Here is a 16,298-nt window from a genome sequence, read left to right on the forward strand (position 1 = left end):
AATTTGGTTTGCATTCAATAACTTAGGTAATGTTTGACGAATTTTAATGAAATTTAATATGAAGGTACATGGTATCAAAATACATGTACAGCCTAAGTTCAATTTCCGAGTATGTAGGTGAAAGGTCGTAGCTCATTAAATATGCAAAAACACCTAATTATATTTGTAAAAATGTGGTTAACTTCCTTGCCTAGTAATATTATAGTATAGTCCAATGGAGGTAACTTGTTCTGACGTATACAGGCCATTTGTACCCTACATGGGGATGCTACGCTTTGCATTGACTTGTTTCCTATTGATCCTATGCATATTTTGTTGTCGCTATTAACCTAAATGCTGACTTAAATGTTAGATGCTGCTTATAAGATTGGCTTGCATGTATCAACTTTAAGGTTATTCAAAAGATTTAGACTAATGCATGCATACATGTACTACAAAAATGGGATGCATGCACCATTTTCCTGATAAGAATACTGGGGCACCTAGCCAATAAGTATTTAAGATACTAACAGTTCCCAGAATACTACATGTCTCATAGTACGATCAGGATGTTGTTATAGATTCACTGCATGTATTCTCAACACTTTATAATATTGATGTGTCATAATATCAAATCTGTAAGAGAATATATATATATATATATATTTGGGAGTAGGCAAAAGCTGTTACATGTAATGTGTTAAAGAATAATGTTGCCGTATTGACTTTGTGTGTTTGTTTGATTGTAAACTTTGAAAGTTCCTTGACATTTAATATTATTCTATTAATAAATTGAGCCTTGGATGTCTCTTACTACTTAGAAATCAACCAGAAGATGAGTGACAAGGCTTATGAGAAAGCATGTTTATATAGTGCTGGCAACCTAATCATAACGGATGGACAAACTGTTATTTTAAATGTGAGATGTATTCACTTGTATTATGAATGTGTAGCAAAACTCAGTTTTATACTTAGCTGTGTTAAGGTCTGCATGTATTGTGAAAGGTGTCAGCAAATAGTAATATGGAAGAAATTTCTGTATTTCAGGAATTAAAAAACAAAAAGATGTGGTTGCTAACTTGATATTTTGGTTTATGGTAGATGAACCCTTGTGTAATATCTAATCAGTCAACTTGTACAAATGAGCTATTTCTTTACGTAGTCATTTGCCTTAACTTCTTTTATTATGCATACATAGGCCTCGATGCTACGGGTGTGAATATCGTTGAAACCAGCTGAGCAAAGCTAAATGTTAGATGAGAATGTGCTTTACATCATCTACAATACATTACAGGCCAACAAAATAATTTTTACTTCAGAGTATATTTATGATTATGTGACCAATAAAAAAAACATCTGAAAAATAATCTTTGCCTGCTTGTGGCAATTCATTTGTGTACTTTGGATCTTGGTGGTGGGATTAGTGATACATATCGAGAGGTCAGTGACACAAAGACGTAACTCCATTTTTGCCATTTTGAGAAAAAGAGGTTTAAAGATTAAAGACCCACTTGGGTCTTAAGGAGTTAAGTCTATGTTTACTAGCCATTGACTTCAATTGGGTTTCTTTGTCTTTCCTGGAAAAACCCACATTTTTCTGAACATTTTGATATCAAATACTCATTTTGACAAAACATGGAGTTGCGTCTTTGAGGCACTGAACCCTCAATATAGGGCTCTCTGAATCAACAGGAAGTAGGACCAATGGTATAACCATGGACTTATTACGGATGGACATTCATCGTTTTCTTAACGAATTCATTGTGATCGTCTCTGTCAATGTCGTCTCAATAACATTCCCTACATGTTTCTTCACTTTGATCTCATGATGGTCACTGCCAAGAAGCCGGGACAGAATCAAGATAGTGATTTTACACATGTTAATCTACCTGCGCAGAAGATAATAACTCGCCTAAGTCATGGAAAATAGATGTGCAGATCTGGCTTATAATCCAAAATTGTTGTTCCGTGTACTGTACATGTATTTTTTTGAAAAACATGTTGATATTAACAGATGGAGCTTATTTTTTGATTTTTTGGTTGTGATTTAAAATCCTGTTTCCCCCTATTTCCTCATAATATTCCAGAGCTACAACGCACAGGGCTGATACAGATCATGGCCTTCTAATTGTTTTATAAGGTCATAGGTGTGTGCGAAAGTTTGCGAATCAGTAATAATACATTTCATTTCACCAAAATCGTCTGCTTTTCAACTTTGCTGCTCCCTATTGGGGATGCTTTTATTTAAGACACACTCTTACAGAGCACACCATCCAAACAAAACCCAAGAGAGGGAAACTGCTCCTTTGTCAATGACCGAAAATGCTTACGCAGTCGTTATTGTTAAAACAGATGAATTTTATCATTAAGATGCACATAATCAGAAGGCAGTGACTATCATTGGATCAAAGAAAGAATCATGTTGAATGTCCATCTGTAATAGGTCTATGGTATAACACATTCAGCTATGATACGTTCAATGAAGACAATATGTATGCTATCAAACAACACGGACAAGAATAAACTGCGTAACACAGACAGACTTTCATTTTAAATAATTTTCTTATTTTTTTCTTTCTTTTACATTTGTATTAATAAGAATGAGACATCTTCATACCATTTAAAATAATAAAAACATGCATCTATTCATACATTTACATAAACAAGAGTCACTGCTCTGCAAGATTTTTTCTCATTTAGAACACTTGTTACCAGCATGCAACTACATGTATTAGAGAAATTAAAATATACAATACATGTAACATAAATTCTTGTCTATACCATCACTCTGCTTGGTGTTTTGTCGTTGAAATTATCATGTGCTTTAATAGCAGAAGAGAATGATTGGATGCATGGAAACTGAACTATTTCAAGTTTTCGTCTCCTTTGATTAATCCAAACAACACATTCAAAACATACACCATACACAATCTACATCTACATTGGCACTTAATAGTCTTCTCTTAATATTTCTTTATCTTTTCAACACCAATAATATAAATGGTAAAACTTGATCAAATCTATGTTGGTGAACTTCTGCTGGACACATGATGATATCAAAAGAAATAAAACAACTTCAAAGTTCTTTGAAACTCAACAGCTAAAATCAGCATCATGATTCCAAAATTCAGAATTAATTACCTGTAATATTTATAATAAAATGCTCTCTCTCCTTTTCTCTCCTGCTCTTTTATTTCTTCATTTTCTAAATGCAAACATTAATTTACAAAAGCTGATTCAAAAGGCCTGATCAAGGCTAAATTAGTGAATCATGTTGTCAATGATTAGGTGTTTGAAATGCTAGAATACTTACGGTATCAAACAAACCGTAGAGTTCCAGAGTAAAAAAGTTGAGTTAAAAACAATGAAAGAGCGGGTATCATCCAACCCAACACAGGAACATGTAGTGTCTGCATTCTTGTGTTTGGTTCAGGATGATCCTTTTCCTCTTTCATTAGATCTACCAGTACTCAGATTTGTTTAATTAGTATTCTAGCTGTAGAGAAAAAACAAATTGGCTATATTTCAAAATTACTTTCCCCAATAAATAAAAGTTATTTATTATACATTTTTCATTCCTCTATTTCCAGCCCATTCTTAATCTGAATATTGAAACAAATGACATGAATAGCATGCTTAATAATTCAACAATTTGACAATATTGCATTTCTATTGTGTGATTTACATGACTTTGAATAAGATCATGCTACAGCAAATTGGTATGATGAAAATGTATGCCATTTCAAGTCATCAGAAATACAGTCAGCCCTTTTTGTTTCATTTGAAATACTTGAGTACCATATATAATGGTCAACTAAATTACTGTATGAAAGTGTGATAGTGATATTTAAAACCATGAGATTTTAAAATCTCATTTATACATTTAGTTGAACATGGTCCTAGTAGAGGGAGCCCTTCAATCCTTCCTGACACAGCTCTGGAATAGGTGCTCTTGAGCACGGCATCAGAATGATCTTGCACCAGTTGTCCTACAAATCATGATCACTGACCCTTTGTGACCCTATTGATGATGACATTCCAACCACTTCTATCCTGGGCATAGCGATTAGCTGCGCAGATGTTCATGCCAGTCATCTCTTTTATTCCGTCAGCCCATCAAACTCTTGGTCTACCACGTTTTTGTTGACCCTCAACATGACCTTGGGTAATGATCTTCTCCAGGTTGTCACCTCCTCTTCTAGAAATGTGCTCAAAATACTGGAACTTGTTCTTATCTATCTTTTGGTATAGGGTGACCTTCAATCTAATTGCACCAGGGTCTGTGTACTATTCTTGATAAAGTAAGTACAAGTCCCCCAACTTGCTTGGAAAGTATCAAAATGTAGATGAGCCATGATAAGGGCAGATTCATTCAGGAATGTGCTAAAAAACATTCAGCTTTGAACTGGGAGGTAGTTTACTTGTGATATCTCTGCACACACACACACTCTCTCTCTCTCTCTCTCTGCTGGTGTGTTAGACATAATTTAATGATTTATGCAGAACACATAATGGGGATTTGAAAGCTGGTTTCACCCCCTAGAGGAGCTAAGTTGCAGAAAGGTTTCATCTGGATATCACTATCCGTTTCAGGAGAACTGCTACAGTCTTTGCTTGAATAACGTTCATTCATATTACTAATATACGTTGGACGTCGTTAGGGCCTACCTGGTCCACTGCCCTCGTGTGTTGCAGGCATGCCAGGGTGCATCGGATCTTGACGAGCCTGTGAGACAGTGAGAAGAGAAACAGGCAATTTAAAGATTTCCACTTACAATACTAACAATACCACTTTTTGTTCTTAATAAATATAAAATAATCATGTATATTTCATATGCTTGGTTGCACATGAAAGAGAGATTAAACAAAAAACATACAAGCATGTTTTAACACATCTTAGCATCCCCCTCCCCCCCCCAAAAAAAAAGATTTAAACTTTAAAGAGTGTGTTCTATTGAGTGTTTCTCAACTATAGTAACATCATACACCTCGAAGATTACATGCAACATCATTTAATACCAACAGTACCATTTTAATATGTCCAGTGCACATCAGTAAAACTCGTAACAATCTATGAGTATGATTTTAGCTGTAAATATCCAAAGACATACCCAGAAAGCAAACTTTCTTTATATGCTAAGTATAGGTAGGAGGACAAACATGAAATCAAGTTTACCTTCTTCTTTTTCTTCTTCTTGTCTCTCTTTTTCTTCTCTCCATCTTGGTCTCCATGTTTCTTGGTTTTCTTATGTTTCTTCTCATGGCCATTGTCTCCTCCAGCTTCAGCTCCTATTATAAGAGAAACAAGATTCCAAGGTTACACTTCATTCAGAAACAAGTATGAGATTCCAAGGTTACACTTCATTCAGAAACAAGTATGAGATTCCAAAGTTACACTTCATTCAGAAACAAGTATGAGATTCCAAGGTTACACTTCATTCAGAAACAAGTATGAGATACCAAGGTTACACTTCATTCAGAAACAAGTATGAGATACCAAGGTTACACTTCATTCAGAAACAAGTATGAGATACCAAGGTTACACTTCATTCAGAAACAAGTATGAGATTCCAAGGTTACACTTCATTCAGAAACAAGTATGAGATACCAAGGTTACACTTCATTCAGAAACAAGTATGAGATACCAAGGTTACACTTCATTCAGAAACAAGTATGAGATACCAAGGTTACACTTCATTCAGAAACAAGTATGAGATACCAAGGTTACACTTCATTCAGAAACAAGTATGAGATTCCAAGGTTACACTTCATTCAGAAACAAGTATGAGATACCAAGGTTACACTTCATTCAGAAACAAGTATGAGATACCAAGGTTACACTCCATTCTTAGATTTCATTCCAAGACTCTCTCCACCTCTACACTTGACACATCTGACTCTGACACCTTTCTCATTCATATGAAACAAAAATGTGTCTAGTCTAATTCTTTTTATTGCAGTTTTACAGCAGCAGATTTTCCAATTGCAAGAAGAAAACAAAAATTGGACTCTAGAATTCTGTAATACAACTCATGTTTTAACCAGGGTATTAATACTGAGCTCTGTTTCAATCTTGTTTCAAACAAAACTGCTACAATTCTATCACATGCAATAATGTCATCATCTCACAGTAAAACCGAAAATGTCAGTAAACCATTCTATTTTCACAGCAAGAAATGTTTGTGCATGGCAAAAGTTCAATGTTGTGATTCATTTTTTAAAGCATTCTACTTTCACAAATCTTGACCACTTGCAAAACAAGCAAAGTTCTATGGACACATACATCTCACATTATAGAGTACATCAATCATGTATACATATTCATGAATCACAGCCCTGGAATGAATGGATCATCTTAAATGACAGAGCACAATATAATGATTGTACTCTTCTTAATACTCCTGAATATGTGGCACTCTTTACCTGCGCTCATTGGTTCACTGAGTTCCGGTATGCGATGATCTCTCTTGTGCTTCTTGTGTTTGTGTTTCTTAGCAGGTTGATGATGAAGTAGCTTATACTGGTCAGGAATCTGAAGAGAGAAATAAAACAAGTGATACAAATTTTAGTTGAGAGGTGTAATGTATACATGTAGCATGATGTCAAGAAGTATATGGGATACCCTGTAAATCTGTTCTCTGAGTGCTTTGCTTTTGAATATAACAATATCTAATCACAAAAGAGTAAAATGTCATATATGCCACAGAAGGGTAATGGTGACGACCATCCTCACACCTCATCTATATCAGCCTTTTTAGAGTCGTGGCAACCTTTCATATTACAGAAGATTCATTTTCTATCACTCTGGCTCACATCATGCATCAAGTGTTTTGGACGCACGTAAATCATCCCGTTTCTAAATGTTTCAAACGAGTGGGATGAACGAGCGTGGTAAAGAGGCAATTTCAATATATACAAATATAAGACGTATTCAGGCACCTTGCTCTCAAAAGAGATATTCTAACACCTCATAGACTAATTATATGGGTATTCAGGCACATCACAGTTTCTTAATTTTGCAAGCGAACAAAGCGAGCGAAGTAAAAAAGACACTCAAAATGTTATTTCTTCATGAAAATACATAGCAGTTTTTTAATATTTTGTTTTCACAAAATTGAGGTTTATTTTTATGATGGATCCAAAAATAGATGCTTAATTAATTTCCCTGGCAGCACCACTAGAGATGTCCTGCAGCACCCCGGGTGAAAAACGCTGATCTATAATAGAGTTTGGCATGTTTCCTCTACATTGGGTGGTAGGAGGTAACCCATATACATGTACGTACATGCAACCATGCATGCATACATTTTCTGACATTACCATCTCTTAGTTTAATTTCTTGGATCTATGACTGCATATCTATAACAGAATAAAAATCAGGTTTTGTAAAACATTGGTTTACTGAATACAGGTGGCTAATTTTCTTTAGCATAATGAATATGCATTAGTATAATAAATACTGGTATGCATCAGTATAATGAATATGCATCAGTATAATGAATATGCATTAATTTACTTACTGATCCTGGATGCAGTTTGAACCCTTGCAACATGCCTGTAGTAAAGGTAGTGATTTCCTTTGTAATTGGAGGTTTCTCAATCACAGACTGAAGACTGCTGTTGTCTTGTGAACTAACAGTGTCAATATTCCCTGAAACACAATACAATTGTTGAAAACATCATCTTTAGTACAAGAACAATAGGAAAATTGTAGAAGAGAAGAGGACAATGTTTTCGGATCTGATTATCATGAAATTGAATTTCAACATCATTCTACTTTCAAAGGAAAAGGATAAATGGAGTAAGGAACAGAAATAATCAGTCAGCCCTGCAAATATACTTCACCTATTCCAGAGCTGTGTCAGGAAGGATTGAATGAAACTAATAACATAAAGGCTCTCTCTATCCATTATCAGACCTAACATTTCTAAAACAAAGACTATTTCATGACTGGTGAAGCCACCGGTACTTAAAATGAAACATTCTTTGTATCACTATAAAGAAAATACAATGAAAATGCAGACTACTGTATAAGTAACATCAAGTCTCTTTGTATTTTTCTTTCCATGTGCGTAAAAGGTATCAAAAACGTACAAGACCATCTAAATGAACCTCATTCCATAGAGAATATTACACAACTTTCTTTAAATACTTGATGTTAAGAAAACAGTGTCCCTTAAGAAATTTTCCCCCTTAAGTTAAGAACAGGGGTTGCTACCGCAGCAACCTATAAACCTGTAATTCCCTATCCAAGAGACTTGTAGCGACCTATACACCTGTAATTGCCTATCCAAGAGACTTGTAGCAACTAACCTGGTAAGAGAGGCAAGAATGCACTGAGCTGTTCTTTGAGTTTCTTGGTGGAGAATTTGTTATAGCTGTGCTCCAAACCATAGTGGCTGATCATGTGGGTTTCACCTGTCACCTCAGAACCTGATGAGAGAAAACAAAAATACATTCAACATAGAACTTTGTTAGCTGCAACACTTCTTCTTTATACATGTACATTCTAACCACAAAATAATCTTCTTCTCCTTCTGAAGTGCAGACTGTCCTATTTACATAAATTTATAAATATGTTGACGACTTAACGATTGTAGAAAGCCAAAAAGTAACATCTCAGTCTAAACTACAAAATGAAATCACTGATCTATACCAATGGTCAGCTAAAAATAATATGACATTGAATCCCTCCAAGTATTTCTCTATGGTTATAACATTTATGAAAAATTGTGAAGAACAAACTTCAATTTCATTGGCGACAGAATTAATTTATGTTCATCAAGCCAAAGTCCTCAAAATAATTTTACAATCAAACCTGAAGTGGGATAGTCATGTATCCGATCTCTCAAAAAGGTTTAATGGGAAGTTGTTTATGTTTCGTTGCCTTTAAGAAGTATGGATTGCCTGTAGATGACCTTTTATTTATATATAAAGGATACATTCGTTCGATTTTAGATTATGGGGTACCGGTTTTCAATGGTAATTTAACAAAAACTCATGTATATATTTTAGAATGTATTCAGAAAAGAGCTTGCAAAATCATTTTAGGACATCAGTATGAAAATTATGAAGCAGCATTGGAAACGTGCAATCTACGTTCATTAAAAGCAAGACGTGAGCAGCTATGTTTAGACTTTGCCAATGCACTTGCCAAACACCCACAATTTAAAGAATGTTTACCTCTTAGACAACAAAGCGCTTATGCTCTAAGATCTCAATCAAAACAATACCAATGTAAAACAAAACGCTTCCAGTGCAGCTCTCTTCTTTACTTTATAAATCTTCTGAATAAAATGTAATACCAATATAAATTGTATTTTTACAATTTCACAGTCCATGATTCAACTACGTGAATGAATTTTGACAGTTTTTATCTCAATTTTCTGCATTACTGAATATTTCTTGCCATCTCCCTCATCTATAATGATAAGGTACCCTTTGTCTGTCTCTTCGTCTCTTCAACTCTCTCTCTCTCTCTTTCCGTCTCTCTTTTTCGTCCCCCTTCTCTCTCTTTGTCATTACTCCAACTCTCCCTCCCCTACACCTCTCCCCATCTCTTTCTTTTTTTAAGAAAAATTTGAATTTGATCAATGAATTTTTATGAAATGTCTATATGTTTGATTAGTGATTTATGTCATATTTTGTGTTATTTCAATTTGAATTGCAATTGTATTGTATCCTTGTAAAATCAATCGCAATTCAGCCATTGGCTGCGATGATCTTTTTAATAAAAAACATATCTATCTATCTATCTTAAGGTGCAAGTAAAAACAATTGTCCCATCTGGTGCTGATTCAGCCATTGTTTTTTTTAAATTCAACTCTTTCACATGTATGGCACAAAGAACTTTGAGCATTGAGCACTGTACAGTGAGTTTACGCGCTCTCATTGGCCGATCCGCTTGAGTGGCTTTGAATTTAAGTGAGAGAGGGTCTACTTAAGCGCAACTTAAGTTCAATGGCAATGTCAATGCTTAATGTTACGTCACAACACAGAGATTTTGACATGTCATGCTTTAACAGGTGACGCACTTCACACATAACTGACGCACACATGAAATTGCACACACATAAAGTAGAAAAATCAATGAACATTTCAGAACAAAATTCCAGTTTGTACCATAAATATGACGAAAATGAGAATTGTTCAAACTTAAAAATAGCTATATAAGACTTAAATCAAGGGAAATACTTAACCTTTTAAGGATGCTGAAAAAGTTGTAACAAATAAAGGGTTTGACTGAAATATCATAATTTTGGTATCAAATGAAACGGAAAATCGCAAGCTTGCTCCTCACACAAACATTGAGCAAATGGAGGCCAGCGATAGCCAATAAGAAGGTCCCTTGTCAGCGCCAATTTCGTAAAATGAGACTGCGATTCGCAGAGATCGTTTTGCGCATGCGCTAAATGTAAGCTAAAGTTCTCTGGCATGGCCAGGTTTGCCAGGTTAAAACATTTCATTCTCAACTTTCACACAAACCACATTCAATCACAGATCCATTTCTCTAATTTCTATTATCCTTCTATTTGAATGGTTGGAAAGATTGGATTGCACTTCATTATTGCTTTATTATGGACATAAATCTCTAAAGATCAAACAATAACAAATAAAATAACTTGGCCTAGAGTAAAGGAGCCCGTAATCGGCCAGCTCCTGTTTTCGGCCGATTGGTTGGATGCAAGGTAAAATCACTCTAAAATACATCGCATAATAGCATAACACATATCCCACACATACCATACCATGCCAGTGTCACTGAAGAACCACATTTGCAATGGAAAATATATCCTAAAATATCACATTTTAGCGATGTAATCGCCGGTCCCGCTACCCAAATCTGAAAAATCGAGTATCTTACGCGTGTCTGTAAGAAATATGGGTACCATAAAATGAGCTTTATTTCGAGTATTTTTCAGATTTAGAGCCCGATTTTGTGCTAGTCGCAAGCTCAAAAGTATGTCATCGCATGTATTAAATCAATGCAGCCGCACACCGCGACGCACACACGATATCTCTGTCTAATTCAGATTCCAACTTCCGATCACCGCTGTGCCTGTCTTCGGCCAGGCGAGCATCAGGGAGCTCCGGCGTGGGATACCTGCTCCGCCCGCTTGTGCTGTACATCAGCGCGGAAACGCACGGCGTGCGCGAGCGCTTCCTATTGACTTTGTACATGCGGCCGTAAACTGAAACGCTCGGCCGATAACGGGCTCCAAAACAGTGAAAATTGAAATGAATATTGTCATGGCAATTCGTGATTTTTTTCTGGGATTCTTTTTTTGTTTAAATAATAACTAGCAGGACCCGTGGAAAATCCACGGGATTCTAGGGGAGGGGGCCAAATAGATAGATAGAGGCCTATGTGCTATCCAAAAAAAATTTAGATTATCTTTATATAGAGAATTTTTATAATATATGCTGTTTGACCATGAATGGCGCATCGTAAAACAAACTATGTCAGATAGGATCTCGATAATTACGATTTATTTGCATTATTAATGTTGTGATTTCAATGTAGTTTCATGAAAAGACTACATATGCAGAGGCTTGGATTATGATTATGTTGGCATTGTTCACAAAATGTGTACAATTATTTTCAAAGTAAAGATTTTACGCGAAAAATCGGACAGTTTGTGCACAAATTGACTCGATTGTGTGTGGGACTGTGAGCGTAGAATCCAGTGAAAGATTTTTTGTTCGGGGACTCGATCTATATCAAAGTTTGGGAAAATTTTGGGGGGCTACTTTTTTATCTTTCGGGGGCTCATTTTTCTTGGGCTAATTTTTCATTAATTCATTTAAAGATGCAGTTTGTTTAGTTTAGTAGCGTAGTGTTACGTAAAAAAAGGCGTACTTTCTGCGTCAAGTTTCTACGCCGAAAGTACGCGAATTTTGTTAAAAATATTAAATTGTTTGCGTCCATCTTGCGTACTTTTTTGCGTTCCTCAGGGTATGGTAACGTAGGCCAGCATACTCTCAGCTCAGCGTAGTTGGTACGCAACTCTACTATGGACCCTACGCCAATTAGTGATCGACCTGCCAGTGTCACAAATAAGGTATTAAAAATATGCTCATCTGACCGTAATTAAATGCCCAAAACCCCCGAGCTTTCGGGGGTTCAGCCCTTTGTACCCGTAAACACCACGCCTGCACTCAAATTGCTTTGAGTTACCTGACCCCCCCCCCCCCATACTTTAAAAATTGATTTGATGCAAGAACTGTATCATACTAAAAGTATTATCATGTTTTTAAACGACCATGACGACCGTCTGATTTTCTTGTGAAAACTTTACTTTGAAAAATGATTATCGAAATTCAGTATACAACTATACATGGCCAGAATAATCACAATCCAAGCCCAGGTTTCATACATCTATTCACGAAACTATATTGAAATCGGGGCAATAATAGCAATTTCAAAGTGTTGTTTAGACTCTCCTCACACCACGGATAGACCTGGCTACTCCGGTCACCGCTACTCCATGCTCACACACTCAGCTCCGACAGCACCCCCGACAGCAGCGCTCAGCCGCGGTGGCAATACACTGTAGACTCAAGGCAGTTTGCAACTGAACTGTCACGTGAAGGCGTACTATCACAAATCTATTTGCGCTATTCTTGTTGTGATTTCGATGTAGTTTTCATGAAAAGACCAATAAAACAGAAGCTTGGACTATGATTATGTTGGCATAGATCACAAAATTTGTATAATTATTTTCAGAGTAAAGATTTTACGTGAAAATAGGTCCATGGTTTGCGCCAGTTGTCGCAATCGCCTCGACTCGAATCGACTGTGGTGTGTGCATGTGTGTGACCTGAGAGCGTGTAATACACTATGAACGCCTGGCCTACAAAGCATATCCTACAGAAAGACGCATAACACGGGTAAGCTCAACCCGTTGAGCGTACATATTGGCTACATCCCATCACCCGGGTGAGTCGTCTGTTGATGTGTATTTCTCTTACATGCTACAAAGCGTATCCTATAGCAAGAGGCCTTACTCGGGATATGCCGCAGCCTTTACAATGAGACTTGCTACACCCGTTGACGCGAGTGGATTCTCGTCCATCGTGTGTCTCTTCGTCTCTCTTTGATAATTAGACAGAGGGCGGGTGCACGCCTTGCCGACTCGCTCTCGCGGGTTCGTCGCCCCCTCGCAATCCGCGACGCCCGCCGTGCTCTCGTCCGCCCGTCCTCCCCGGCCGCCCCGAAACCGCGTTTAACGGCATGGACGTCGATCGCGGGGTCGACGTGGCACGCGGGTTACGGGAGACAGGCCTGGTGGAATTGTGCCGCCCTCCCCGCGCCACGGCGGAGGCGGGCGGGGTCGGGGAAAGACGTTTTTGAGGAACCGTTTTGGCCCGTGTTGGACCCCCCGCGGCGATTTTGCGTATTAGTAATATAGATAATATTTGCTTCATGATTTGAACAAGAAATGATAATAAATAGGAAGTAAAGAGTCCTAAAAATAGGATTTTGTCTTAAGTGGCCGAAAACGGGCTCCTTTACTCTACTCTGTTTTAAGTTGCACTTGAACCAACGCCATTGTGTATATGTGGGGCTACATCAAGTGCTATTTCTATTTCCTATGGCTTACCAGGTCCCGATATAGGTGGGTCTTTCAGCAGATAAAACGGCTCTGGATCAACACTAGGTGGACTAAGAAACTGCTTTGTTGGCATTGGAGATCTCTGGCGAATTGGAGTTGGCATTTTTGATGGTATTCCTCCGTAGTTTGAAGAGGAATCGGAGGGACTTCGCTTGAAAAACGACATTTTCACAACATCGTCAATAATATCGACAACTTTCCAAGAGAGGGCGCTATGCCATTATGATCTGTGGCTGGTACCGGTTGCATACCCCTCCGAATTAGAACTGAAGATCCGTATTTTCAGTTCTGTGAATACCGCCCCCCCCCCCCCCCCGCGAAATAAAATAAAATTCAAACGTGCTTTATTTTTTAATTCGATACCAGTAATTTACAAATGTCGGTAAAATGACATGATTATCCGGGTTCCCCCCCCCCCCAAAAAAAAGAAGTTTTTTGCTCATTACGCCACTGCCCCCTCACCCTCTTTCAACAGTTAGTGAGGATTATTTATTTTTCACTCTTTTTTCACAGTTTAAAGTCAAGCTTTACAAAATTCCTTTTTTTGTTTCTTTCATTTCCTTTATGAAGAGAAAATAGAAGCAAGAGTCGTATTTTTTTTCTAAACCGCACTGGCTGAATAAGCCCAGCATAATTTTGTCGTGAAACTATTTTGTTTAGTTAACATTTGATTGTCATCTTAGGCAGAAATAAGTAAGGGAAGCCTAGGATATAAAGAAATCCCGGACAAAGCGATATCCGTTTGCAAGGAGGAGAATCGTGTAAAAAAATAGGTTTAAGGGTCACTATATGTTTGTTTGGCTTGATACAAAATTAAGTTCAGAATTAGATTCGTTTATTTTCAAGTTTTTAATAACATCAATAGTGCATAACAACATCAATACATTTGAGATGAAAGCAATGTGTTTTTATAAATAAGTAAATTATACAATAGCTTCACAATAATTATATATCATAACGGCCTATATAAGTTATGACCCTCAGGAATTCTGTTGTTGTTAAAAACATGCTGACATGCTGAATAGCTAGACTGAATCATTTCCCAAAACGAGTTATTTAATTTCATCTTTTTCATTCATTACCATCTCAGTTAATTCATACGACAAACATATCATGCTAAAGTTATGGCAATCTATAATGACCTGAAAATGTCTTCCCTACCAACGGACTCGGAATGGTTTCTCTTGGTTCTTAGTCGATCAAGGGGCACTGGATTTATTGGGATGCATCGACAATCGAGAAAAAAAAATAGTTTAATGAAATGCGAGAAAAGAAGTCCAAGAAAAGTGTGTGTTGCACAATAATTTCATCAAGTTGCCTCCCCTCATAAGTGGGGTCAAAGTAACAACTTTGAGAGCGCCTTATTTTTCTTCTTCTTCTTTGTTTTTCTTTGTTTTTCTTTTTGTGCGTGTGTATGTTGGGGCGGGTGGTTTAGTGGTATGAAGGGTATGGAGGGGAGGGTTTCGGCTTTAAGGGGCAGGGAGTGAGAAGAGTCAATGTAGCATTCAAACATGGCTACATTCAGTAGGAAAGGTTAGGGCTAATCATAATGTAATCATGATAGATTTCATTCTGTATCCTTTTTGTTGTTGATAATCTCAGTTAATGTGGGTCTTTTTTTCACTTGCTCTTATAGTGGAATGTTATTTGTATCACTATCAAATTTTAATATGCATTAATTGACTAAAGCATCAGTGTTTAAAAATATAATTTCCGTTTCTGTCAACAGTGAAATATAATTTATGTGCAATGGAATCAAATAAGGATTACGGGGATAAAAATGTGTTCCGGGTCGTGAACCAATAAAATGAAAATGGCAATCATTTTCTTTCTCTTTAAGCATTTTATGATACTTTTTGATATACTGCACTTACAATCATTTTGTTTTCCTCACTTTTTTCTCAAAACAAGAAGCAATATAAACATGATTATACACAAAGAAAGAGCCACTTACAAAGTCGAGTAACTATCAAACACGATTTTGTTTTTGTCAATTTTGATTGATGTACGGATTCTCTCTCTCTCTCTTTCTTTCTCTCCTCCTTTATATTTCTCTCTTTCTCGTTTCTTCTGTACCGGTCACCCTCTTCATCAATCTGCCACACCTATCCATCTCCCCCCCCCCAGCTCTCTCCCCTCCCACTCTCCTATTCGCCACCTCCTTCTCCCTTCTCTTACCAACACAAACCCATAGTCACCTTTCCTCTATATCACATTATTGTCCTCTCTTTGTCAGACTGATTCGGACAATGAACCTTGATTCACATCACATGCTTTCGAAATTCAAACTGCCTTTCACGTTGCCTTTATTATCACATCACTAATCTTTTTCTTTATCATTAATAAAATCACACAGAATATAACTAATAATTATGAGAACTGAAGTCAATCTTATACGAGATCACATTACAAGGGTTTTTATTGAATAATATAATGGCATAAAGGTTGAGTACATTACTCGTTATAATTATCTGTGCTGAATGATTTCTTCGAATATTCATCACGATTTCTTGCTTGTAGAACTATATCAAGGTTGAGGTATATGAACAGATTCCATGATGAGATCTATAAAATGACACAAAATGAAACACAAGGGACATCCAATTAGCGGTATGCATAGACTCGGCACTCGGCCGTGATTGATCAGAAACAATAATAACAATATATTACATTCTTTTAGAATAAGCAGCATGAATCACATTT

At 36.8% G+C, this 16,298-nt stretch overlaps 1 protein-coding gene across 1 annotated transcript; it reads right to left on the reverse strand.

The window, feature by feature from the left end:
* Positions 1-2,522: 2,522 nt before the first annotated feature.
* LOC588405 (mediator of RNA polymerase II transcription subunit 19) lies at positions 2,523-13,804 on the reverse strand. The gene is made up of 6 exons (XM_030992495.1): positions 13,584-13,804; positions 8,293-8,412; positions 7,500-7,630; positions 6,403-6,511; positions 5,156-5,268; positions 2,523-4,705 (listed from the first exon to the last, which is right to left on the reverse strand). Exons 1-6 carry the CDS (start codon positions 13,759-13,761, stop codon positions 4,637-4,639), a joined length of 720 nt encoding a protein of 239 aa, XP_030848355.1. The 5' UTR covers positions 13,762-13,804; the 3' UTR covers positions 2,523-4,636.
* Positions 13,805-16,298: the final 2,494 nt, after the last annotated feature.

This window comes from Strongylocentrotus purpuratus, unplaced genomic scaffold (genome assembly GCF_000002235.5).
Source record: "Strongylocentrotus purpuratus isolate Spur 01 unplaced genomic scaffold, Spur_5.0 spur5_scaffold_2, whole genome shotgun sequence".
Taxonomy (NCBI): Eukaryota; Metazoa; Echinodermata; class Echinoidea; order Camarodonta; family Strongylocentrotidae; genus Strongylocentrotus; species Strongylocentrotus purpuratus.

Coding starts and splice junctions, on each gene's coding strand:
- LOC588405 (XM_030992495.1), bottom strand. CDS start 13,761: ATGTCGTTTTTCAAGCGAAGTCCCTCCGATTCCTCTTCAAACTACGGA. Junction 7,631..8,292: donor ATTCTTGCCTCTCTTACCAG/GTTAGTTGCTAC, acceptor ATTGTGTTTCAG/GGAATATTGACACTGTTAGT. Junction 6,512..7,499: donor TCAAACTGCATCCAGGATCA/GTAAGTAAATTA, acceptor TTCTCTCTTCAG/ATTCCTGACCAGTATAAGCT.